This window comes from Panthera leo, chromosome C2 (genome assembly GCF_018350215.1).
Source record: "Panthera leo isolate Ple1 chromosome C2, P.leo_Ple1_pat1.1, whole genome shotgun sequence".
Classification (NCBI taxonomy): domain Eukaryota; kingdom Metazoa; phylum Chordata; class Mammalia; order Carnivora; family Felidae; genus Panthera; species Panthera leo.
Genome location: NC_056687.1, coordinates 71256110 through 71283742, shown reverse-complemented (window position 1 = coordinate 71283742; position 27633 = coordinate 71256110). Strand labels below are relative to the sequence as shown.

At 49.0% G+C, this 27633-nt stretch overlaps 1 protein-coding gene across 1 annotated transcript; it reads left to right on the top strand.

The window, feature by feature from the left end:
• The first annotated feature begins 704 nt into the window (after nt 1–704).
• MUC4 (mucin 4, cell surface associated) lies at nt 705–26010 on the top strand. The gene is made up of 23 exons (XM_042955909.1): nt 705–2932; nt 4679–4812; nt 5698–5862; nt 6117–6272; nt 7235–7365; nt 8973–9061; nt 11035–11214; nt 11387–11512; nt 12263–12382; nt 12763–12971; nt 13395–13485; nt 13913–14080; nt 14606–14707; nt 15105–15335; nt 16651–16788; nt 18208–18389; nt 18752–18911; nt 19687–19866; nt 20307–20380; nt 21730–21794; nt 21878–22116; nt 24035–24197; nt 25484–26010. The coding sequence occupies exons 1-23, from the start codon at nt 784–786 to the stop codon at nt 25677–25679; spliced, it is 5448 nt and encodes a 1815-aa protein (XP_042811843.1). The 5' UTR covers nt 705–783; the 3' UTR covers nt 25680–26010.
• The last annotated feature ends 1623 nt before the right edge of the window (nt 26011–27633 follow it).

Here is a 27633-nt window from a genome sequence, read left to right as displayed (position 1 = left end):
GAGACCAGCAGAGAATCTCAAGCCGACACTACGTCAGTCTTCATCACCTCAACTCCTTCATCTTCCTTAAATGGACACACTCTTACAGAGATCGTCTCACAGGAGATATCTACCTCTAGGAAAGCAAGCACCCTATCCTCTTCTAGTGTCAGCATTGCACCTCTAACAACATCAGTTTTATTGACAGTACCAACCTCAACAGATACCACTGTAGGTAATGGAAAGGACACATCAACTCCTATTACTAGAACTGTTATTCCAGTCCCTTCAACAGTACCCATGAAAAGTGGACTAGAAGTACAATCAATTGCAATCTTTTCCAGCACATCTACTCCAGGAACATCAGCATCTACCCAGAATTACCAGACTCCAAGCATAGAGACCACCAGAGAATCTGAATTCAGTGAAATTACATCAGCAACCACATCAGCTCTTTTATCTTTACCCAGTGGACATACTCTTTCAGGGAGAATTCCTCCGGCAATATCTCCTTCAGGTGAAGCAATCACTTCACCTACTTCCAGTGACAGTAAAACACCTTTGACAACATCAGAGACATTGACAGCCTCAACTTCAATAGACACTACTGTAGAAAATACAGGAGATACATCCCTACCTGTAACTAGTAGTTTTCCTCCATTCATTCCTAGTGTTTCTACAACATGGCAGTCAGCAATACAACCAACACCACTGTCTATCAGTACTCCAGCTCCAAAAACATCTACAGTTTTCCATACCCACCCAGACACAGAGACAGCAGGATGGCCTCATTCCAACAGCTCAATGTCATTCATTCCAGATAAAACAACATTCACTTCCTCATCCTTCAGTGATAGCAGTCACACAACTCAGTCACAAAAAGAACTGTTTTCAACACCAATGGTTTCCACTATACTGGTTACAGAAAGTTCATCTTCTTCAATAGCTAGCAGTATTTCTGGGGTTACCTCTACAGTCTCAACAGTAGATGAAGAAGTGCCAACCCCACACTCCTATCTAAGCACATCTCCTCAGGAAACAACAGTGGCAATTTCCAAGAATCACTGGACACAAGGCATAGGGACCACTGGAGATATTCATGTCAGCAGAAGCTCCAATGTAACCCAAACCGTCAAAACAGTTACATCTGCATCTCCTTCATCCTTACTAAGTGAACACACATCTCAACAAACTATAACATCAAGCCCAGCGAGGCAGTCAACACCACTCTCTAGCAGCACCTCTTCTCAAGAATCATCAGTTGTTTCCCAGATAGGTCATACTCAAGGTCCACGGACCACACAAGAATCCCAAACCACAAGTTTAATCTTCCCCATGACAGACACAATCAAGACAGTCACATCTGCAACTTCTCCTTTCAAATCAAGTGGACATTTGCCCTCAGAAAATGTTCCTCAGGATACACCCACCACAGGTGAAGTTACAACCTTCACACCAGCACCCTCAAGGGACAGCCACACAACTCAGGTCTCTACCACTACCACAGAACTATGGACATCACCAACCAGTGCTGACACCAGCCCGGGAACATTAAGAGGCACATCACTTTCCATTAAAAGCACCACTTTTCAGAGCTCTGTCGTTTCAACAACACTAGGCCCAAGAGGACAATCAACATCCCCTGCTTCTAGTGCCTCACCTGACACATCAGCCATTTCCCAAACCCACCAGACACAAAGCACAGTGACCACTGGAGAACCACATACCAACACACCAGCCTCCTTGGTAACAGATACCACCTTTTTGGCAGACACCATCTTGGTGGGCACAGCTACAGCTTCTTCATCTACAGCAAGCAGCCAAACAACTTTAGGAAGTGCTTTCCTGGGAATATCCACCTCAGATAAGATCAAGGGTTTCTCACCAACTTTCTCCAGGGAAAACCACATAACTCAATCTAAAACTGAGTTGTTGTCCTCTGCAGCAAGTCATGACACTACTCCAGGAACCATGGAATTGGTGTCCATTATTGTCCCCAACACCTCTCAAGAAATATCAGCTGTTTCCCAGAAGGCTCAGACTCAAATTATAGGAAGCACCAGAGGATCTGAAGCCATAAGCTCAGTCTCCCAGGTGACTGACACCTTCTCAACAGTTACACCTCCACCTCCTTCATCTACACCAAATGTGCGCATGTTACCAAAAACCACTGCCCACACTCTGTCATCTTCAGACACCAGCACAACACTAATCTCCAACCCAGTCAGAGATAGCCACAGAACCCAAACAGCAATGCCAACTTTGTTATCTGGGGCAACTGAAGAGCCGACTACTGTTGTCTCTACCACCCTGAGTGATGTAGCCTCTCATTCTCCTTCTACAGTTTTGGTCACAAGTGAAGTCCAGAGAACAGCTCCAAGCTCAGCCCTCCATAAAAACATGACTGCAGTGACCATTTCCCCTATGGGTTCTGTCAGTAACTCCATGACAAATACCATGCAAGTCCCAACTTCCTCAGTGGGTGAGTCAAGCTCACCCATTTCTGAACATCCTGCAACTGTTCAAACAGTAGCTTCTACTACTAACCCTACTACAAGGCCAATGTATATGAGTTCTAAGAGTAATCATAACAGTGTTGCTGGATCCATACCAACTTTGTCATTTCAACCTACAACATATTCTTCAATCAAGACCACTCCTGATACTTCTTCAGTGTCTAAGTATTCTAAGAGTCCATTGCCTACTCTTCAGCCATCCACAGACTATGCTTTCTCTGACTTTACTTCCTCTGGTAATATGGGCACAGCTCAGACCATATCAAGTTTCTATACTTCAACCAGTGACTCTTCATTCTCTCAATCAGCCCCTGGCCCTGCAGTCACCTGGAGCTCCACCACTCTATTCACAGGGCACTCTGCTCCTCTGTCTGTTACCAGCACTTTCCCACCATCCACTGCATCCTCAAGCTCCATTGTGAAGACTCAGACACCAGGTAGGTGGGGATTCCAATATCTCGGTCTCTTACAGTGGCCCCATTGGCTCAATTCAGCCTAGAGTGCTTGAGAGAGATGGTGAGTTGACACTACCAGGCTGGCATTGAGGACAGGTCCACAAGAAGATGAGATGAGTGGGCGGTGTGGTGAGTGACAGGCTCACCATTCCCTCTCTCCCAGTAGACAATTGTTTATGTTCATGGAGTGATTTGGTTATGACCAAAAGACAGACAAGAGACTTTCTAGCTGTCTCTTCCAGCTCCTGAAGTCTGTGACTCTCTTTGACTCTGCTACTTTCAGACTATAAGACCCACTCCAGTTTTCTCTCCCTGCATGCCCAGGAACAATCACAACTTCACTGAGGACAGGCAGCCAGAGAAGCACAACATCACTACCACCAACAACCTCCCAGACCCTTACAACGTCCACTCCCAGCACATCTACAAGCAAACAATCAACTGCTGTCCCAGTCCCTATCAAGCCCAAAAAACGTAAGTGATTCTGTAGACCTGGGGCCCCTCTACCTTGGGTTGGAGAGGATTGAGTTAGATGTAGATGCTGTAGTTGTGGCAGCCTGATTGGATCTACCAGTGAGGACCCTTGTGGGTAGCTGGGGGAGCCAGTTCTGTGGATACCTCTACTGTCTCATCTGGGCCATGGGAAGTCCAGCTGTTCCCCGTCTCCACTTTAGAAGGGTGATGTAACTGAATACTCAGTCTCAGCCTGCTTGCTCATGGACTACCCTCTCAGGTTGTGAGCTCTCACAGGGGACAATGAGACAGCATCAGAGCTGGGTGTTGAGGGCTGGCTTTGTACATAGCACTGGGCGAGGAGGTGGAAATAGAGAAATGATTAAGGTGCTGTTCAGTAAGAGATAGATCTGATGCCTGGACAGGTGCAATTAGAGGAATAAATGCAGGGTATTAGACACACAATGGAAGACCTCTAGGGGGCATTCGGGTGTGCTTAAGGTGAAGAGGAGTGTTCCTAGAAAGAATGAATAGGAGTAGGGGAAGGGGAAGAGTCCCAAGCAGACAGGAGGCTTGAACAGCTTGAATAAAGGTGTAAACATGAAAAGTAGTCACAGTGTCGCACAGGGAGGAGATCCCAAAGCACTTGGGGATGCTGGAAGCAAAGTGAAGAGTGTTGAGAAATGGGGCTTCCATGTGAGGGACCAAGGAAGACATGGCTAGATTTGTATTTCTGAATGATACTATGTTGGTTGGAGCATTGAATGAATTTGGAGGAGGCCAGGAAAGATGTATACAGACTGTTGTGGTATTCCAAGCAAACCAGGGGAGAACTGCCAGGAAAGAAAGGAGGAGAGCCATTTGAGAAATAGGGCAAGGTTTCTGAAACTAGAGCCCAAGTACTTCTAAGGGGTCCAAGGACAAATTCTGGGGGGTCTTCCAGTTTATCTAGAGAAATACCATCTTGGGAAATAAGTCTTATTCTACAAAATGGTATTTCAATTATTCATCTTCACAACATTGGAGGAGTTTTATCTTTGAATCCTTGAAGGAATAATTTGTTGGTATTCTGATAGCAGGACCTGTTTGGAAATGGATGAGAGTACCCACCGAAGGGGTAAAATGAAGAGATGGGTTAAATGCAAGTGGAGACGGGGAGAGAGGAGTCTTTGATGGCTCCCAGTTGGGTGGAGGAGAAGCTTGGGGAAGCTCTCTGTCAGCCCTAAAGAAGTCAAGGCCCATGAGAACTTCCTGCTCTTCTTTGTACTGGCCCAGGTGTTTCCCTCTTTCCCTATGGACCAAGCGTTGGAGATCAGGAGTTTGTCAGGAGGACTGTGGACTTCACCTCACCACTCTTCAAGCCCCAGATTGGCTTCCCTCTTGGCTCCTCTCTCCGGGATTACCTCTATGTGAGTCTGCAGCTGCAGCCCAAAGGGCAGGACATGTGATCTGCTTTTCTCTCTAGGGCTAGGAGATGGCCTGTGACAACGACCATGGCAGAAAGGAAGGGAGAATGCAACACCTACTAGGCACCTACTGTGTCCCTGCCACTGGCTCAGTTTGCATTCACATTCTTTAATGTCACAGTGCCAGCTGAGGAAGACTGGGAACTAGGCGAGGCTCCCGCTACCCTCATGGACAAAAGTGTCTTCACATCAGTATAGAGATCTTGGTGTCCAATAAGCTCTCCACTATTTTCAGGGGACCTTTTTATGAGTAGGAAGCTCTACTTGGGAAACAACATTTGATGCTGTTTACATTTTCTATAATTATTTCCTGGTTCCTAAGTCCAAGTTCCCCATAGCTTCTGGAAGAGAGTTGGAATGCTAGTCATGGCCCCTGCAGCTCTCAGGGGTGGGTGTGGGGAGCTGAGGCAGGACATGCTAAGATAGGGCAACACAGCGATGGGAGTGAAAGTAGCAATCCTCTTGGCCCCATCTGATGTGGATGGAGCTTCATGATGGGGCTGAGGAGATTCACCCAGAGGTCTCTATTCTCTGATGGGCCCATGTATAGGTGGGGTCGGCCACTGAAGCAGGGCAAAACATACCATGTCAGGAAGGACTTAGAACAGAGGAGTATCCTGCAGGTTATGAGCATATGAGTGTGAACTATGTAAAGTGGGCTCTCCCAGCAGGTGGGAAGATGAATGTATGACCTTGTAGAGGTTGTTGACATCTCTAAAGTTCTACCCAGAACTTGGAGGTCACACTTCTGAGGAGCTTGCCCAAGGCTGGGACATTTCCTTCCTGACTCCCTCCTTGAATACTAATCAGAAGAGCCTTTGTGTCCAGTTCACAGATAATGGCCAGATCATTTTCCCGGAGTCAGAGTACCAGATTTTCTCCTACCCCAATCCTCCCCTTAGAGGCTTCACAGGCTGGGACCCTGTGGCCCTGGTGGCTCCATTCTGGGATGATGCTGATTTTTCCGGCAGCCATGGAACCATATTTTACCAGGTAAGCCTTTCAGACTCCAGCATTCGGGATCCCTCAGCAGCCAGCAAGGATAGACAAAGGGCTATGTTGAGGGTGTGCAAGTGTTACTGCTGTCAGAGCCTGGGCTCAGTGTGGGCAGAGAGTGATGCTTAAATATGAGGGTGGAGAGGAAACAGCGGGACTATTACACAGACTCAGGAATACCCTGTCACAACCATGAGAAGACCTGCAGTTGGTATCCTCATTTCCTTGTCTTTTCTGCCTTCCTTTCCTAGGAATATGAGACACTCTATAATGAACACAACCTGCTAGTCTGGCAGGTGGAGTCTTGGATTAAAAAGTTCGCACACATCCGGAACTACAAAGCCAGGTGGACCCTAAAAGTCACATGGGTCAGTGCCCCTGCCTATCCTGCCCAGTGGACCTTTGGGGTGAGTGGACCAATGAATAGCTCCCTGAGAACCATTTGGAAGCCAGATATCCTAGAGTGCTAGGCAGGGGACATTCTTCTAACTTCCTCTCTGATTCAAGGACACATTGCTGATTATAGCACCATTTCACACCCACCCTGTTTGCTGAGCACTCACCTAATACTCCTTGGGTTGAACCATTGGAAATGGAATTTTTGCCAGCTGTTGGCAATTTATATGGCTCAACCTGATATTATTATCCACATTTTAGAGATGAGGAAGATGATGGTTAGAGAGGTTAAGCAACCTGCTCAAGGTCACCCAGCTGGCAAATGACAAAGCCAGGCTTGGAACTGAGGTTTTTCTGGACTTCCAACTCTGGCTTTCAGCTGCAAGGCCATCCTATGGAAATGGTTGCACCACACAGTGTCCTTGCTTTTCCTTCTGGGGACTCAGCTCTTATAGTCCTTGTGTGTGATCTAAAGTCACTCATTTCTTCATTGGTTCAACAAGTTCATTGGTTACCTACTTTGTACAAGCACAGTGCTTGGCATCTGCCTTCAGAGAACCTCCAGTCTCACCTGCTGTCATCCGTCTACAATATTTAGGTTAAGGGGACATTTGGACAATGTCCTTAAAAATATCCCAGGGAAACTAAATAGGCCTCTCTCAGCTCTCTGGGGTCATGGCTACTCTTTCTGAGGCCTGAGGCTTTCTCACACAGTCTTCTAACTGGATCCTAAACCAGAGCCCTTTATTGCCCCTCCCTGGACAGAAGTCACAAAGCAGGCAAATCCACCATGGAAGGGGCTTTGACAACCAGGGTGAAAGCTGCCCTACACCATCCCTAACTTTCTCTGGGTAGGCCAGGTAAAGATGATGTGGGTGCCTGGGCAGGGGTGTGGGGAGTGAGATGGGACATCAGGAAGGAGACCCCAGATCTCTCACAGGCATCCCTATGTTTATCTCCAATCAACCTCCAGACCAACACCTACCAGGCCATCCTCTCCACAGACGGGAGCAGGTCCTACGCCCTGTTTCTCTACCAAAGTGGTGGTATGCAGTGGGATGTGACCCAGCGCCCAGGCAACCCAGTCCTCATGGGCTTCTCCAGGTAGGACACAGACAGACAGTCAGCACTGAGTAGAAAATAGGAAGTAGTGCAGGGCAGGGATTTTGCTGTGCACCCACCCCCATCCCCCAGGACAGGCATGAAGCCTCCTTACTGTTGCTTCTGACTCACCTACTCTGCCTCCTGCTTCTTGCTATTTCAAATTAAAAGATACCCATTCACTTGGCCATTCTCTTTCCCATCCCAGTCCCCACACATTGTAATAATTCCCAGAGCTTTGACTTCTCTGATATCTATGGACATTAGCCAACCTCTCTTGACTTCTCAAATATCCCAATAGTAACAGCCAACATTCATTACACTATTCATTTGATTATCACAAAAACCGCATGAAGGAGATACTCTTTGTTACCCATTCCGCAAGTAAGAAAACTGAGGTAAAAATAGATCAGTAATTGCCCAAAGTCACAGAGCTGGGAAGCAGCAAAGCAGGAACTGGAACCCAGACATTTGAAGCTGAAATCTGCCTTCCTGACTTCTGGTGGGCTGAGAATTAGCCCCTCACCCAAGGCACCAACAGTTTGTGTGGGGTCAGTGGGAAAGACAGAGAGTGGGGGCATGGGGCTGTGGATTCCTCTGTATGAAGGTGACTCCATCTCTGGCAACAGTTCTCAATCACAGCATTTCCAGATGCTGGTGTGTGCAATCAATTGTGAAGGTCACATGTAATTTGTTACTGGTAATTGCTGCAAATTCTCTGAGATCGTGTTCAGGGTTGCCCCTATAATTACATTGCTTTCACTTGCTTTCTGATGTGCTGTAAAAGAGAAAAGAGTGGAATTATCCAAGTAGCTAGGGATTTCACACCCTCCTGAGTAGCCCGTGGTATGTGTCACACCTGCGTGCCTCACCTCACCTGTGTCAGAGAGGAAGCAAGGTGAGGAGTCACTGCTCTGAGGCATGCACCCAGAGTGAGGCTACAAACTCCACTCTAGGATTTCCCTTTTCCTGGAGCAGTGCTGTGAGCCTCAACACCAAGGGTGGAACACCCATTGCATCAGGTCCTCACTCAGTTCTGAGGGATCTACAGATGTTACAGCACTTAATCCTCACAATACTGTGAGGTGGATGCTACTGTTGTCTCTTTCCTACCAATGTAAAACCTACAGATCCAAGAGGTTAAGTAACTTGCTCATGGCTACCATGTTACTAAGGGCTGGAATCGGGCATTGAATCCATGCTTGTCTAAATGCAGAGACTGGCTTTTAACCCTCACCATGTACCGTCCCCTACACAGCCCTCTGTCCCATCCCCAGTTGAAGGGAAACTAATCGAAGGAGGCCTGAACTCTGTTGTTTTCACACCCCTGTCTCATAACCAACTTCTTAGAGTTAGCAACCAGATGTAGAATAGATTAGGGTCATCCCACCCTTCACCCCCCATCTCTGCCCTCTCCTGCCTGCTGCTGGGAGTCAGTGATGCTGGCTGGCTGATGAACTGACTTCATAACTGACTGACAAGCTGATATCTAATAATTAGCTGGACCGAGTGACTGTCTTTCCAACTGACTGGATGAATGTATAACTTGCCAACTGAGAGGAAAGACCCTGGGAGTGACAGAGACCTGAAATTCTTTCCTTTGCCTGCAGTGGAGATGGGTATTTTGAAAACAGCCCACTGACATTCCAGCCAGTGTGGGAGAAGTATCATCCAGACCAATTCCTGAATTCCAACTCAGGTAAAAGCACCACCTCTCCACACATGAGCTGGACTCAAGTCCTTCTGTCCTCAACTCCAGGTGTCATGACAGTCCTAGAGAGGCAGCTCTGTAGTGTCTCTACCATCCCAAAGGGTGTCCCCGGCATCATCTGACCCCCAAGTGTAATCAGGACTTGGCACTATCCAAGGCACAGCTGGTACCTTCTGCACCCTCATGTAGTACAGTCTCAATTGGAGCTATACGTCTTTTCCCTGGGATGAGGCAAACCCAGGTCTCTCAGTGGGGCCCAGAGCCTGGGAGTGAGGACAGGGTCATGGCAGGAGGTGGGGATGTGAATGGGCACTGAGGACGATACTCCAAGTGTCCTGTCCCAGAGCTGGAATGAGAATCCCGATGAGATCCCTTGAGGGAATCTACCAAGAGGAGTTCTAGAGGTCTGACATTCTTTCAGTCATCATTTGTTGAGCACCCACTGTGTGCTGAATGCTGTGCTAAGAGTCAGGAATATGAAGGGGGAAAAAAAAGGAAAAAGACTATGTTTGCTCTTTTTAAAAAAATTTTTTTAACGTTTATTTATTTTTGACATAGAGAGAGACAGAGCATGAACGGGGGAGGGGCAGAGAGAGAGGGAGACACAGAATCGGAAGCAGGTTCCAGGCTCTGAGCCATCAGCCCAGAGCCCGAAGCGGGGCTCGAACTAACGGACCACGAGATCCTGACCTGAGCCAAAGTCGGACGCTTAACCGACTGAACCACCCAGGCACCCCCATGTTTGCTCTTAAATAGCTCTCACTCTAGTAAGAGAGCCAGTACTTCAGCATCAGGAGTCCCCATGGGACATGAATCGATATACTGTCCAGCGACCCCAAAGGGAAAGAAATTATAGTTTCCAAAATGTGAGTAGAATGAAGGACATTTTAGCATTAGAAATCAGCCATGTAGATTATGAAGTATAAATCTACTTCCATTTGTTCTGTGGCAAACTTGTGGTAAACAGAAGCTAAGTGGAATCATGGGTGCCATCTTGTAGAGATTTGGGCCCTCCTATCAAGATGCATCCACTTGAGACCTTGTGTGTGTGTGTGTGTGTGTGTGTGTGTGTGTGTGTGTGTGTGTGTTTGTGTGTGTGTGTTGGGAGTATCTGATTTGTTTCCCATGATATCAGGCCATCGTGGAGAAGATCCATGAATAGAAAATCATAAACAATAATTATTTTCTTCAAAACCTTAACAAATTGTAGTTATCTTGATAATTTCTTCTTTTATGTGGGAACAGGGTCAAAATCTAATACATTATGTCCTGTTGTGTCTTACTGGATCCTGGAGCCCCCTTCTCACTCATGGCTATTGCAGTGGACAGTATGTAGCTTACAGTTAAAGGTCAACTTAAATTCAAACCCCTGTCAAGGTTTCTTCTCCCAGCTACTTCTCCTTTCCGAGGATGGCATCTGGGCACAGTGGAAGCCTCCTCAGCCTCATGTGCTGGAGTAAGACCCTGCTTTGCATATCAACTTCTCTGTGGCTCCCCAGCTGCCTTCTGTCCTGGCTATTTTGGCCACTGACATGTCTGCGCAGGGGGAGAGGGAGGGTCTGGGAAAGCCAGGTGTCTGAGCTGGTGGCTGGTGGCGTCACTTAGTGAGGTAGAGGATGCATGAGGAGGAACTGGTCTGGGGAGATTGGAAGGTGTTGGAGCTTAGAGTGGCAGATGGGAGGGTAGAGGATCAGTGGACTGAAGGTCAGGGCTAGGGTCTGGCTCTGAGTGGGTGTGGGCCTCCCTGCCCAGCACTTGTCCTAGGGTTTCTCCCCTAACATTCAAGCTTTAATGATTTTTGGAGGTCACATGAAAGAGGCCAATCTGAACTGGGTCCCGTCCCTGGAAGAGCCATCCAGAGTGGGGGAGGGGCATACAAGGTGCAGTTATGAGTTGGGTTGCTAAAGCAGAGCTCGTGGCCCTAGGTGCTGGGATAACCCCTTTTTCCTGTACTTCTCTAGGTCTCCAGGGCCTGCAGGTCTATAGGCTACACAGGGGAGAAAGGCCCAACTACCGTCTCAGGTGCCTGCAGTGGTTGAATAGACAGCCCCAGTGGCCCCAATGGGGCTGGAACCAGGTGTCCTGCCCTTGCTCCTGGCAGCAGGGACTGTGGGACTTACGATTCCAGCCCATCAGCACAGGTAATACCTCCTTCCTGTCTTTTGGGGCATACCCACTGTCTCCCATAAGCCCACCCACCAACCCTCTGGTCATACCTGACCTGTCCCTTCCAGGGTCCCTCCCCGAGCCTCCCCCCTGCATCCCTGCCCCCACCACAGGCACTGGGCCTGAGTATGTCTGCATTTGTCACAGGCTGGTGGGGCCTCGGCAGCAGGCAGCTGTGCCGTGTTTCCTCCTGGCGTGGAGGCGTGTGCTGCAGCTACGGGCCCTGGGGAGAGCTTCTCCAGGGCTGGACAGTGAGCACTCCTTGGCAGTTTGGTACGTGTGTCCCACAGAGATCTTACCCCCACCTTCTCTGGAGCTCTCTCCTCTTCTCTGTCAGAGACCAGGCCTGGGCACCAAGCCAAGCAGTGGGACCCAGAGAAAGAAGTCCCCCTTCCCTCCCAGCTCCTTCCCCTCTCTGGCCATTGATTTCCTGATCTTGTAATGTTGGGAAGCTTCCAACATCCCTTCCAGCTGACATCCTAGGGATTTATAATTGAGTGCCTCTTGTCCCATCTTCACTTGGCCCCATTGCCCCAGACAAGAATGGGGGCATCTTTCTAGGGAAGGGGAGGGGATCAAGTCTGGCCCTGTCCCTCTGGGCCCAGATTAGCTGGCAGTCTTGGGGAAGACATGGAGTCATCTCCTGCAGAGACCCTCCAAAGGAGCTAGAGAACACAGGGTTGGAGGACCAGGGTATTGTGCATCCTCCCCCTTCCACCCCCCTGCCCCTGACAACACAGCAGCCTCCATGACCCCCAGACCATCAGCCACATGATCCCACTCTTGCGCTTTCTGAGCCCGGGGACTCAGAAAGAAAGCTCGTTAGCACAGTTCCAGCAAGCCTGCAAGGGAGACGGTAACTGGTCAATGACCTGAGGCTACTGAGTGGGGCAGGATCTGACCTGAGGTGTGCCTGATTCCCAAACCATGCCCTTGCTGCCCATGTCATCCTGCCCTACCAAACCTTCCGGCTGGGCTCTGCAGGTCCCCTGTCTGTCAGCAATATGCTGCTCTTCTCCCCAGACCAAGAACTGGAGGCATGGGACTGGTGCTGCCGTGGGACCGACAAGCCCTCCTTCTGTGCCCTGTACCAGCAGAGGCGGCCCCGCATCGGCTGTGCTGGGTACCGTCCCCCAAGGCCTGGTGAGGCTGCTGGGGCCTGCCTTGGGGCAGGGCTGAGGCAGAGGATCTGGGAAGGCATAGCTTCTTGGGGCCTGGACCAGGGCAGTGCTAGCTTCCCAGAGATGGGTTGTGGCCACAAGGGAAGATACAGATGGTTCAAGTGTGCGGCGAATGGCAAACAGAGGAGCTTTGTACCTGGCATTGGGGAAGGGGTGAGAAGGTAGGGGGCGGAGGTAATGGGTCTATGTGAATTTGGGTAGGGGCACAAAAGTGCAAGAGGGCTTCCGGGAATGGTTCTACACTCAGTGAACCCCTCCCAGGCTTGAGTCTGCCTGGAGGCGGTGGGGATCTCAGACCCTTCCCTAGTCTGCCATGTCAGTGTGGTCTCTCCTTTTATTCAGCCTGGATGTTTGGGGATCCCCACATCACCACCTTGGATGGTGCCAACTACACCTTCAATGGACTGGGGGACTTCCTGCTGGTCCGGGCCTGGGACAGAAACTCCTCCTTCCTGCTGCAGGGCCGCACTGCCCAGACCAGCTCAGCCCAGGCCACCAACTTCATTGCCTTTGCAGCTAAATACAACACCAGCAGCCTGAACCCCATCACAGTGAGTGAGGCAGGGGTGCCAAGGAGAAGAGAAAGAAGGAAGAAGGGAACAGGGCAGCAGGGAGGGAGGATGCATCCTGCCAGGGTAGTGGTTCGAGACTCAACCCCAGAGACAGTGGGATTCAGGTCCTGGCTCCACCAGCCATGTGATTCTGAAGAAACAATTGAACTTCCAGTGCCTTGGTTTTATTGTAGTAAAATGAGGATAATACTACCTACCCTGCAGGGCTGTTGTGCGATTTAAATGAGATAATCTGGCCTCAGAGGCTGGCCTGGGCTAAGCACTCCCAAGATGTTAGCTACATAACCTCATCATCACACCCACCTACATGTTCCTCTGGGGCTCAGGTCCGGATTCTCTGAAGCCTCTTTTCTCAGCCTCTTGGCCCACCTCAGGCTTAGGCCTCCTCCAATTTCCTTCCAGGTTCGATGGCTCCTCAAGCCGAATGACACAATCCATGTGCAGGTCAATAACCAGACTGTGACATTTGAGACTAACCATGAAGACCCAGAAGGTAGGCTGGGGACAGCTGTCAGCCATCTGGTCCTGCTTCCCTGGGTCAGGCTTTAGCAGGGCACCCAGGGCCTGGACGCCATGTAGAGACAGCAGCACTGGGGCAGTGGAGACGGGTTGGCACCCCTGCTTCACCCCCTGTTCTTTCAGCAGCTGTGCCTGAACAGCTTCTTCACCGCTTTCTCTTCTCACTTCTCTCCCTCCTCTGCAGTGATGGCTTGTCTGTAGTAGTCCCTGTCTCCAGGCTCCAGGAAGAAGGGGGTGTCCTGTGAGTGTGGCTTTCAGCCCCTGGAAAAGGCACTCCCAGGACACCCCAGAGCTGCTCTCAGAGTCTCCCCCTCAACATCTTGACCCTTCACTACTGCCAAGTCTTGGGTCTGCAGGGTTTGAAAGCCGGTTTCTTTCTCATCTGTCTCTCAACATCCCAGGCCAGGAGATATTCAACACCACCGGCATTGTAATGACCCGCAATGGCTCCCTCGTGTCAGCCAGCTTCGATGGGACCGTGACCATCTCCGTGACCGCCCTTTCCAACATCCTCCATGCCTCCTGCAGCCTCCCAGAGGAGTATCGAAACAGCACAGAGGGCCTCCTGGGTGAGAAGCAGACAGGACTCTGCCTTTGAGGCAGCGGCAGCAGCAGTAGCATCAAGAGCACGGGCCCCAGCCCACAGGCAGCTCCCCGTCCAGCTGGCCTGTGGACACCCCAGGCTGAGCTTCCCTTTCTCAGCCTCCTTGGAACAGAACCCTGAGGGCACAGAGAGGTGGGGAGGAGCAAGGGACCTCTTCAGCTTCCTTTGAGGCTCATTTCTTGTTCTCCCAAAGCTCTCGTTCTAGGGCAGCCAAGGGGGCTTTGAGGATGCCCTTTCTCTCCCTCCAGCCCCTACTTCCTCTCCCTTCTTCCTCCATTTTCTCCTCCTCTATCCCTGAGACTGAGGGGTGGGCTATGAGGTCTGGTCCTCTTCCCTCCTCTGGAAGGACTGAACCGAGAACAGACACAACTGGAAGGGGCTTCCCAGGCCCCTACTCCCCCTCACACCTTGAATGTGACCTGTTGGATGCTCCTCAGGGAAGGGGAGAGCCACAGTTCCAGGGTGGCCAATCTCCTACTCTATCCCTCAGGAGTCTGGAACGACAATCCAGATGATGACTTCAGGATGCCCAATGGCTCCACCATTCTCAACAAAAGCGATGAGTGGCAGCTTTATCAATTTGGAATGACCTGTGAGTCTGGGCCTGAGTCCTCGGGGTAGATGTGGCTGGGGTGGGATGAAGGAAGCATTGTCTCCCTCGGGCCTGTGGGAGACAGACCTCCATCCTTTGTGAGGGAGAGGTGGAAAGGCCAGGAGGAAATGCTGAGGATTCTGGGGCCACCCCGGATTTGTCCCCTCCACCCCAATCCCTCCCTGCTTTTCTCTACCTGGAAGAGAAGGCGAGGGAAGTGGTGGCCCTTACTCACTAGAGCAGGGATTTCCAGCCTCAAAAGCTGAAGTCACTTTGTCCCTTCACACCCCTTCCCTCACCCCAAGGCATATAAAGTGAGGGTAAGGGGTGGACACAGCAGAAGTATAGCTGGAATCCCATCCCTGGTACCACTACCATTGTACTTCATATGTTCTAGGGAAAATCAATGATACGAGACTCCTTGGCAAGAGAGACAACCCTCTCCCTTCCAACTTCACCCCTGTCTTCCTTTTCCAACTGAAGAACAACGACTCGGGTGAAAATCTGGTCTCTGAGTGTAATGGAGATGAGCAGTGCATTTATGACAGCCTGGCCACAGGAAACACAAGCACCGGCCTGAACACTAAGATGCTCTTTAGCAGATACCAGCTGATGAACGCCACCCTCAGTAAGTGGCATGAGGCCCAGGTGGCATTTGCAGACTTGGGTGGCAGATGTGGAGCACCCCCCTTTCATGATATTCCTTTAGGCTACGCGTTTTTCAAATGTAACAGATTCTTTTGTTCATGTTATTCCTCTGCTCAGCCTCCCGTGACTCCCCAGCTCACTCCGTGATGGCCTTCACAGCCCTTTCCTACCTGACCCTCGGGCCTCTCAAACTCTTCCTCTGTTCCTCCCCACCCTGCACTCTCCACTCCAGACACACTGGCTTCTCTGTCTTCTTCAAACACACCAGGCTCACCACCAGCTCCAGACTCCACACCTACTGTTCTCTGCCTGGACTCCCTGCCCTTCCTCCGGACAGCCTCTCACCTCCTTCAAGGCTCTGTGCAAATAGAGTCGCCTTCTCAGCAGTGCCTTCCTTGGCGAGCCTGTCTAAAATTTCACATTTACCCATACTTCCCATTCACCTTTCCTGCTTTTTCTTTTTTTTTCACCCTAGCATTTATAACTATCTAGCATATTTTCTAATTTGCATAGATATCTTTTTGATTATTTGTTTATTGCTGTGTCCTCACTACATGGAATAGTGTCAGTCATATGTTAGGTTAGGCACTCAATAAATATGTGTTAAATGACTGAATGAGTGAACGAATGAGTGAATGAACAATAAAATGGAAACAGCAGGGTTCCAAAAGACAGGTATCAGTGAAAAGGTTTTTTTTTAAGTTTATTTACTTTAAGAGAGAGAGAGAGAGAGAGTAGGACAGAGGCAGAGAGAGAGGGAGAGAGAAACCCAAGCAGGCTCTACACTGTCAGTGTAGAGCCCAACGTGGGGCTCAAACTCATGAACTTCGAGATCATAACCTGAGCAGAAATCGAGTTGGATGCTTAACTGACTGAGCCACCCCGGCACTCCATCCAATGAGAAAGCATTTTCCTCTATTTCCTGACAAATGCAATGCCCATCTAGAGATTACCCTCTTGGTTTTCAGCCCTCTTCCAAAGGTAAAACTCTGTGATGATCTGAACAACCCTGTTCTCTGATTCATTGTGTACCATGCCCAGCATAGCATTCTGATCAGGAAAGAACTTGACCTGAATCCTGTGTGGGGAGAAGATAAAGAGAAAATAAGGATTTGGCCAGGTGGGCAGTACAACCCCAACCTGCTCTTGATAGACCTGAAAGCAGGTGCACACAATCATTCCTGCTTCCAGAGGTGGGTCACAGCCCTGGGAATGCTTCACACAAGCCAGAGGACTTGCCCATGAGGCAAGAAAGTGTCCTGCCCCAAACCATGAATTCCCTCTTTGTGTTTCAGGTAAGTACCCACCTTCTATCGAGGGTGAGCATGTGGTGGAAGCCTATCTGGGGCAGACCAAGCTGACTCAGTACACCAGCGGTTCTGAGAACGTCATATTCACCCTAAGAAACAGCAACACTGACTTCAAGCTCTTTGGTAAGAACGGTTGGCTGCAGGTGTAAGGGATGAGAGCAGAGTCAAGCTTTAGGTAATTTTGCATTATTATACCCTGTGCAACTTTATTCCACTTTTCCATCAGAATATCCAGGACTAGCATTTCTTGGAGTGATCCCTAAGATTCAGATAGTGTCCCCAGTGAAGAGCAGTGATGGGCTTTTGGCAATCTGGCCAGCTAGCTGCACTAACTCGGGGTACATCCAAGTGACCCAAAGTCATGTCACCTCAAATCCAAGAACATGCAATCATCTTTAACCATCTTTATAAAATCACCAAATTATTAGAAAAAAAGTATAACCATTAAAAAATACTAATTTAAAACATTTCAAATCTATTAAAAGAATGATATAATGTGGAACATGATTTAAAGATACAATTATCTTCTTTTGGTATGTTTCTCACTTATTTTTATGTTTGTCAACCACGTTTACCTAACTTTGTCTCTGCTTGTGGCTTTTCTCTGCTGGGAGCAAGCAAAGCCGCATCTCTGTCAGTAATGGTGTGGAGATGCCCAGTCCTGCAACCATGATCTGGGTCAAAAAGTCAAAGCCCACAGGATGCAACTGCCTTCTGTTGCCAGTACCAGTGATGCTAGTGACTGTTCTTTGCTAAACCAAATTAGGGGCCTTATTTTGAGCTCAGAGCACCTCTCTGCCTTGTTTTCTTTCTCTGTGCATAAGAAGGGACTTCTTTGTCTACACCCTTTGGCTCCATGAGGCATTCTGTCAGGTGCTAGTCAATGGCATCAGGAGATTTTCTCCTCCACTGGGCTCCTCTCCTGAGGAGTGAAAACCTGCAAGTTACTCTCATCTGCTCCCTACTATCAATAACTCTCAACCTACTACTTTATGAAGACTTTCTTATTTTCTTGGAAAACATAAGACAGGTTTTGATCAGAAGAGTCCTTGTTGACAAGGTTTCACTGTTGTCTGGTGTCCAAGACACTGGTGTCCTTGACACTTCTTGTCAAGGTCCAAGAAGTGAGGGAGTGGGCAAGAAATCAGGGCAAGGGATGTGAAGGGGCAGCCAGTTTAGTCTGCAGTATAGCCTGGGGAATTCCTGGTCTTATTCTCTTCCCTCCTAGATGTCCCATCCTCCTGCAGGCCCAGGCAGGGGTTGCCCTTTGGGGTCTCTTCAGGGATCAGCTGCCTTCCCTTCTGTGGAGTTCCACCCAACAGTCAGTTAGCGGGGCTCATGCTACCTCCAGCTTGGGGTGTGACCAGGATCACCGTAAGAAACCAGCCTTGTTCAAAGAAATGCCTGATGACATTTGAGGGATGATCTGAGAGAGGTGGGGGAAGGCTAGCATCAGCACTCAGGGTATTAGATTCCAGGATGTGTCAGTTGGCACAGCAATCAAGGCCCCCAGCTCTCATGGTCTTGTTTTTCCTGGGGCAGAGAATGGGACATTGCTATGGACACCAAAGTTGTTGGAACCATTCACTCTGGAGATTCTAGCAAGAAATGCCAAAGTCAACTTGTCATCTGTACTCCAGCCAAAGACAGTGGTCTGTGCCTGCAGGGAAGAGAGCCAGTGTTTATACAACCAGACCAGCTGGGTGGGCAATTCCTCCCTGGAGGTGAGTATTGGGAGGAGGATGGGAGGGAGGTTTCCTTATTGAGGGGAAAGGCGGTGGGAACTGAAGGGATGTCATACTTCAGTCCCTGTGTGGTAATGTGTGTGTGTTGGGAGCTGTGGTAGGTGAGTAGAGCCAACACCAATCTCAAGCCAGGGGAAAGAATGCTCCAGGGAGGCCAATGGGCTTGGCAAGGATGTACAGGACCATGACCTAGTCACAAAGATGCTCAGTAGATGCTGGTAGAGTTAAGACAAGGACTCAAGGTCCACAGGTTCTCAGACCAGAGAGGTCAGTACAGAAACACCCAAAAGCCTTTAATCGTTCAGCCTCCTGGCTCCCTGGTGATCAGCAACCCATTACAGGTGGCCGGCTGCAAGTGTGATGGGAACAGCTTTGGCCCCTACTGCAAACGCTCCAGGGACCCCTGTGAGGAGCCATGCTTCCCGAATGTAAAGTGCATTCCTGGGGAGGGCTGCGAGGCCTGCCCCCAAAACCTGACTGGGGATGGGCGTCATTGTGCAGGTGAGCCGGGAGCAGGGCCCTGGCAGGAGGAGGGCCTGGGCACAGTTGACACCTTGAGGGCCTAGGGCAAACCATTTCTCCCCCTTTTCCAGCAAGTCTTTAGAATGCTCACTGTAAGTGGGTACAGTAAGGAAGTGAAGACATATGGTGAGGTGTGAAGCTGCAGGAGAAGAGACTGTGCAGGCAGGGGGAAAGATGGCCAGGGCAGAGCAGACCTGAGGCCCTGATGGGGGAAACCCAGGGCAAAAGACTGAAGAAGGCCTGGGGAAGGGAGGAGATGTCCAGCAGCAGCCCGCAAGCCAAGGCTCCAGTGAAGTCATGATGAGGGAGATCACAGTGAGGCCTTCACTAAGTCCCTACAGCACCCAAATGAAATGTAGAGGCCACTGTGTCTTCTGAGGAATGGCCAGAGCAGGCAGAGCCACAGCTTTATAAGGCAGACAAAGGGATGGAAGTAAGGAAACCAGGCTGGCGTGCTCTTCTCTTGCCAGCCTTCTGGGTCCTTTCCTGATGCCGGGGGTCTGACAAACATGCCATTCCCTCAGCAGAAGTGGGAGAACACCTACCTGGCAAAGGAAAAAGGGTTGCCCAGCAGAGAAATATCTGGAAAAGGGAGAAGGATAGTTTGAGGCTCAGAGTGACTCATAAGCAAAATGCAGACTGAATGGGCTTTGGGGGAAAGAAAGCAAGCCTGTCCTAGGAGCAGGTTTCTGTGGGCCGGGGCTCCCCACAGCTGCCCAGCCTGATGCTGCTGTCCTCCCTCCTTCTTCTGCAGCTCTGGAGAACTCTCCCCTCTGTCAGAACGTGTCCTGCCCTGTGAATTACTGCTACAACCAGGGCCACTGCTACATCTCCCAGACACCAGACTGCCATCCCACCTGCACCTGTCCCCCAGCCTTCACTGACACCCGCTGCTTTGTGGCTGGGAACAATTTCACTCCAACCATCCATCAAGGTACCAACAGCTGCCCTCTGCCTTCACATTTCTCTCATCTTGGGGGAAGATGGGGAACTCGGGGGACCAGAGCTTCATTCCTCAAACTCAACAGGGCAGAACTCCAATCTCTCTCAGGTGGTGGTAGGTTGGTGGCTATGGGAGCTGTGGGGGGAGCGGGGGCAAGGGGTAGCTGCCACAGCATGAACCCCAGGCCTGAGCAGTATGCTGAGGAAAGACTGGAGGTGACTTCATGACCCAGAGAGATGAGAGTCAGGAAGCCCTGACCATAGTGGAATGGGCACTAGGGTGAGGCTCAGCAGAATCAGTCCCTTCTGACTCCTCTGGTGACCTTCTGTCACTGTCGAATGGGGCAGTCTCCCTGAGCTGGCCCAAAAAACTTCTTGGGTAAGTCTGTGTAAACTGTGAGGTGATTGTGAATCTGCTTCTCCCATCTCCAGATCTTCCCGTAAGAATCATCCAGCTCTCACTCAGGGAAGGAGAAAATGCCACCATGACAGATGTCAATGCCTCGGTCAGTGCTGCAGGCCAGCTCTGGGTGGGGAGGTGGGTCTTGGCAGGTTTAGGGTAGGGTCTTGGCCATCACTTATATGTTCTACATCTCATCATCCATCTAGATTCAGTTGCCAGAAGAGGCTGGAGCCTCCTGCCCCAGGGAAAACAGCGAATGAGGAAGGCAGGAATCCCCCAGACAGAGACCTCCAAGGGGACTGGAATAACCAGACCACAATGAACATTGTCTAGGGTGGTCAAGTCACCCCAGCCCCTCCTTCTGAGTATCCCTAAAGACCTGCACTTGGTCTGGCATTTCACCTCCAGGAAGCCTTCCCTGACTTCCCAGAGGGAACTGGCAGCTCCCTCTTCTTCGTTCCTATGCCCTTGTCCATTCCTCAACCACAGACAGAGTACCACAGTAGTTGAATTACTGAGGCTCTATAATCCTACATACCCAGGTTAAAATCCTGGCTCTACCATTCCCTCAAGCATGTGTAACAATTAGACAAATTATTTGATGTCTCATCTGTAACACAGAAATAATAATAGTACCTATGTCAATGGGTTGTGTCAAGTTTTAAATGATAATGTATGTAAAGCACTTACTGCAGTGCCTAAAACACAAGTGTTCAAAAAATTATAATAATTATTATTATGATTGCTACTACTACAGCATTCCACACTCTGAATGGTAAAATCTGTTCATGCTTATTCACTTCACCAGACTATGGGTCTCTGAGTATAGACTGTTCCTGAGTCAGCTTGAAGTCCCCAGCACCTGACCATCCCCTAGGTCTGGCTAAACATAACCAATGTTCAATATACATGTGGGAAGAGAATGATTGGGTGAGTCATGGAAGAGAGACAAGGCATGAGTCATTCATTCCAGATTCTCCCCTTGTTGTTGGAGGCAGGGAGGTATGCCTTCACTCACCAACAAACTTTTAATATTTATTTGTTTATTTTTGAGAGAGAGCAAGCATGAGTGGGTGTGCAAGAGAGCAGAGGTGGGGCAGAGATAGAGAGAGAGAATCCCAAGCAGGCTCCGCACTGTCAGTGCAGGGCCCAAGGTGGGGCTTGAACTCATGAACCATAAGATCATGACCTGAGCTGAGATCAAGAGTCAGATGCTTAACTGATTGAGCCACGCAGGTGCCCTTCACAAACAAAATTTTATTAAGCAGGGACCCATGCCAGTTACCAGGCTAGGCTGGGGTTTAGGGATGTAGAAATGGATGAGAAACATTCTGTAGGTCCTGGCACTCATGTGCAAAGAAAGAGCCAGACATGGATAAACAAATGCATTCAAGTGGGAAGGGTCTCCTCTTTGGACAGGGCCTCATTCCCACTCCCCCACCCACTCCCTAGGTGGCCTACAGACTGGGGAAGCTGGATGTGCGGGCTTTTCTCCAGAACAGCCAAGTGGTACCAATGTAAGTGGGACTGTCCCCGCCTGCTCCCCAGGTCCTCCCTTCCCCTTCCACCCTTAGTTTCTCACTGTACCCCTCCCACACAGCAATTCTGGGGCAACACAGGCCTCAGGAAGAAACCTTCAACGCTGGAGTGTCATCTCGGAGTTCCTGTACCTCCCTCGGGGTCCTGTTATCGACTTCCTAAACACCAAGCTGCTGGATGCAGTGGTAGAGGCATTCTTACCCCAGGCCTCATGGAGGAGATGGAACAGAAGTGAGGGGCCCAGGACCAACGTGAACTTCCATTCCATCTCCAGGGAAGATGTGTACAGTGTGAAGGCTTGTGAGTCACTTTCCTGGGGATAGTCACAGGGATAGCTGAGGGAGAAGGTAAATGGAGGGGACCTATCACAGATCTTCAGCCCACACAAACCCATGGTGGAAAAGTTTTCTACGGAGAGCCACAGATAAGCAAGAAGCAAGTAACTTAGTTTTTTGTTTGTGATTTAAAAAAAATGTTTTTTAATGTTTATTTATTTTTGAGGGACAGAGAGACAGAGCACAAGTAGGGGAGGGGCAGAGAGCGAGGGAGACACAGAATCCAAAGCAGGCTCCAGGCTCTGAGGTGTCAGCACAGAGCCCAATGCGGGGCTTGGACCCAAGAACTGTGAGATCATGACCTGAGCTGAAGTCGGACGCCTAACTGAGCCACCCAGGTGCCCTTTTGAGGGAAATTATAAACATTTTACCTACCAGCTTTCTAGATACAAGAGCAGAGCACAAAATACTGCTTGATGAATCCACAGGGATACAGTTTCATGGAGCATTTACTCTAATTGCCAATTTCCGACCATGACCACTAACGGTTTTCTTTTTTTTAATAAAATTGTTAATGATTTTGTTAAAATAACATTGCACTTTATAAACATAAGCAGGGACATCCCTTTTACCTTTGCCCTCCAGCTAAAGGATATTAAGCTGAAGCCTGGAGACCTGGCTCGGGGGCAGAAATATCCCCTCCTTGAGAGGCGTGACCCTAGGCAAAAGCCATCCCCAATCCAAGCCTTAACACCCCAACCTGGAAAATGAGACAGGATTTCTGAGGTCCCTTTCAGCTGTGATAGCCCCTTGTTATCCTGGAACAAGAATGAGATGAGTTGGTAAGCTTACCAAGGAAGGAAAGGATTGGCCTACGCTACTTTGGGAGTGTAGCAGAGAACAGGGCAGTAACCACACCGAACCCAACAGAAGCCAGTGTGTTACTGGAGGGTGGGACCAAGCAAGAGCTTCTTCTGGGGTCCAGTCTGGGTCTCCTCCCTCCTGGGAGCGACAGTGTGAAATCCTCTGAACTACTTTGCGTATGTGCGGTAGGGGGTTAGGGGTAGGTGGTAAGAGAACAATTGTCCTAGACCTGACTATAACTTTTATTAAAGAAACCAAACCCCCCCCCCCAAAATTTTATTATACAAGTACAATATGTTTATCGTAGAAACTTTAGGAAACACAAATTAACAAAAAGAGAAAAAAAATCACCTGTAACTCCAATCCCCAAAGACAAGTCCATTTCGCACACATCCTTCTGAATTTTCTTTTACACACAGGGGTCTTCACAAATATAAATATTGTTTATAATAAAGGATAAAGTCGTGCCTAATGTTTTGATAACCTCATTACTTAAACAACTGTGAACATATTACTTTGTGTATTATGTATGTATTCCCATTTGATATTTTATCACACATTTTAGCATAGTGTGCTATATTTTATTTAAACAGAATGTTATACCAATAGTGACCATTTACTGAGTGCTTACTATGTTAGGCAACGTACTGAATATTCTGTATATATTATCTCCTTTAACTTTCACAATGTGGTAGGTACTATTATTATCGTTTCCTTATAAAAGATAAGGAAATCGAGGCTGAAAGAGTTAAGAAATTTCCCCCAAATCACACAACTAGTTAGTAGTAGAGTTTGAATTTTAACGTAGGTCTGGTTTCCTTCAAAGCATCTGCCCTTAACCAATGCACTTTCCCTGTCATGGTGGTTACCAGTTGCACAATATTCATTAACAAAATCCCTCTTATTAAACACTGTTGCTGTTATAAACCATGCTGCTCTAGACTTCCGTGAACATAGGTATTTGTGCACTTTTCCAAATATTTCTCAGGAAAAATGCCCGAAAACGGCATTCTTGATCGAAACGGTATAGATTTGGTGTTACTGATTGCTTTCATGTTCATCTGCGTCCTACCTGACAGTGAACGTGAGCATGCTGAAGACTTACTTCAAATGCAATGGCTACAAGGGTTACCACCTGGTCTACAGCCCCCACAGTGGCCTGACCTGTGTGTCCCCGTGCAGTGAGGGCTACTGTGAGCACGGAGGCCAGTGCCAGCACCTGCCCCAAGGGCCCCGTTGCAGGTGAGTCGGAGAGAGGGCAGGAAGGGCAGTGCTGGGGAATCCGAGCTGGGCAAAGATGCTGCAAGGGGCCCAGAAACCCCATGGTATTTTGTGGTGTCTGAAAGTTAGGATGTATCTTCTGTAACTGAGCAAACGGGGATCAGAGAAAAAGCGACCAGGGAAAAGATGTGTGAGTGCCTACCCTGTGTGGAGAATAAAGATGTTATATCACCTCTAAAACTCAAACTAGCTACTGGGTAGGTATTATGAACATTTTTTTTTTTTAGTTTATTTCTTTATTTTGAGAGAGAGAAAGTGAGCATGAGCAGAGGAGGGGTAGAGAGAAGGAGAAACAGAATCCCAAGCAGGCCCCATGCTGTCAGCGTGGAAAGCATGACCAGAGCCGAGATCAAAAGTCAGTTGGATGTTCAACTGACTGGGCCACCAAGGCGCCCTGGTATTATGAGCACTTTTTTTTAATAATTAAAAAAAATTTTTTTAATGTTTATTTTTGAGAGACAGAGAGAGTCAGTGGGGAAGGGGCAGAGAGCAAGGGAGACACAGAATCCAAAGCAGGTTCAAGGCTCTGAGCTGTCAGCACAGAGCCTGACACAGGGCTCGAACCCACGAACCATGAGATCATGACCTGAGCCAAAGTCAGATGCTTAACCAACTGAGCCACCCAGGTGCCCTGGTATTATGAGCATTTTAAGGAAGAGATAGGTAAAGAACCTGCCCAGGGTACCCAGTAAGTTAAGCAGCAGGATGTGGGTTCCAAAGGCAACCTCTTCCACCTGATTTTGCTTCTGGGGTGGACGTTCTGCTGTCTCTTTGTGGAGAGGCACCCACTGCCTTGTGTCTAGGTCCATCCCTGCCCCTCCTTAAGAGTACCAGTCAGGGGAGGCCCTCTGCAACTGGTGTCCTAAGTCCCCTCAGTTCATCAGCAGTCTAAGGGTCTCCCATGAGGGGAGTGCACTAAGCCTACAGGCCTGCTAGGGAAGAGAAGGGCAGTGCCACCCAGGGCCCTCATGTCACATCAGTGCATCTACCCTCGTGCCCATTGCAATCCCAGATTCACCCAGCCCTCTCCCCTCCAAGGAGGGCTGGGAGAAGCCAGGGCTGTGTCTGCACGTGCTCACCTGCAGCCAGGTGGAGCTGACTCCAGGTGAATTCACCCCCTCCAGCCTCCGCTAGCCAGTGGGCATGGCTTCAGCTCGGCCTCCTTCCCCAGAGGGGATCCCAGCCTGTTGTGGAAAACCTCCTGGGGCCTCCCCGCTGCTGACCATGTTTTCTCTCTCTGTCCCCAGCTGTGTGCCCTTCTCCATCTACACGCCCTGGGGTGAACGCTGTGAGCACCTGAGCATGAAGCTTGGCGCCTTCTTCGGGATCCTCTTTGGAGCACTGGGAGCCCTCTTGCTGCTGGGGGTTGTGGTGTTTGTGGTCCTGCGCTTCTGGTGCTACCCCAGGAACCAGTACTCCTACCCTCTGGACACAGAAAGCTGAGGCCTCACCCCAAAGGGGTAGCTGGGGCCTAAGATACTTCAGGACCCACCCCAGCCTCACCCACGTATTGACCAGTACCTTGGCTTTGAGGAGACTGGGAAAAGGAAGGTGCCTGAAGATGATTCAGGATTCTTCAAGGGAATGAGTAATAATAAAGACAATAGCACACCTTTTCAGTAGACACAGAGGCAGACAGAAAGGGCCATAAAGACCACCTACTTAAAGGATGGATTCTTACACATACATACCTGCAAGAAGGACACTGACTTACATACACACACATCAGAGTTAATAATGTCTCAGTTAAAATCCAAAATGCATTTGTATACAAAACTCCAATTTACTTCTAATTAAAGTCTATTTAAGTAAAATCCTTCTGACTTTTTTGTTTCCCAAGCCATGGATTCCACTTGTGGTTTTTCTCAGGGGTCTGAAGGGTGAGGCACAGGGAGTGGAGGAGAAGAGGTGGGTTGGACCCAGTCCTGCTTCAGCCCTCAGCTACTCTGTTGGGAAGCTTGTTGCTCCACCCAGGTGAATCCTTGCTTCAGCCCCCACATCACTTTCTTCCCCTGAGGAAAAGAACACAAGCCAAAGCCTGGTTTTCGGAGGAGGATGGTTGAGATACCCCATATGGAGTAGCCCGGACTCACCTACAAACCCTCCCTGCCTTGCTAGTCTCTGTCCATCAGTTCTGAGAGGATAAATACACTCTGTGCCTTTACCTGTCTGGTTCCTGTCCCCCACTGCCTGTGTTCCCTGCAGGAGGGATTAAACTGTTCCAGCTCCCCTCCTTGAGAAGCAGGCCACCAACCCCCTCCTTAGACCTGAAGCACCCAATCCCTCATATACGATCTCTGTCCTTTCCTGAGCCCCAATGAGTCTTCTGAGCCTCTCCACCCCACAGTCCCTTGGCCCCACTCTGCTTGCTCCCAGCAACCTGACCAGTTTTGACCTCACACTTCTCTCCTAGCAGGCAGAATTTCACACCTATCTGGTGTAACACGTCCAACAATAAATGGGTCCACAATTCCCGTGTCTCAAATACCTCAATTCCAACTCTATTGTAGAAACTGGACCTCTTGGTCCTAAATCCCAAATCTCTGAAGGGAGAATCTGATTAGTCCAGTTTATGTCAATTGTCCATCAGCGGTCCAAACTAGTGTGGCCAAAGGGTAGGAAAGGAGGTCACATGACACAAACCTGGTGCTCAGGCTCACCTTTGTTGGTAAGGAAGTGGTGTTGCAGGAAGTTCAGGAGAAACATGATCTTTGATCTGAACAGAGATTCCGCACTGTCTGCTTTTCACAGAGAATGACTACTCCCAGTAGGCAAGGCCTCTCCCATATGTACAAAGTTGTGGCTTTATCCTCAAGCACCCCAAAGTGTAATCAAAGCTCCTTATGAAACCACTTTTATTTGGGGTGCCTGTATGGCTCAGTCAGTAGAGCATAAGACTCTTGGTCTTGGGGCTGTGAGTTCAAGCCCCACATTGGGCATAGAGCCTACTTAAAAAAAAAACAAAAAACTTATTTAATCCTAGCATTAATTTATCAAGAATTAAGCATATAGCCAAATAGATTCACTGGTGAATTCTACCAAACATTTCAGGAAGAAATTCTACCAGTTCTCTATAATCTCTTTCAAAAGATTGAAGTAGAGGGAATACTTCCTAAGTCATTCTATGAAGCCAGCATTACCTTAATACCAAACCCAGAAAAAAATCATAGAAAAAAAAAAAAAACTATACAGCAATATCTCTCATGAACATAGATGTAAAAAACTTCAACAAAACATTAACAAATAAAATCCAACAATGAATGAAAAGAATTATATGCCATGACCAAGTGGGATTTATTCCAGGTGTGCAAGGCTGATTCAATATTCAAAAATCAATTAAGGGGTACTTGGGTGGTTCAGTGGTTAAGCATCCAACTCGATTTTGGCTCAGATCATG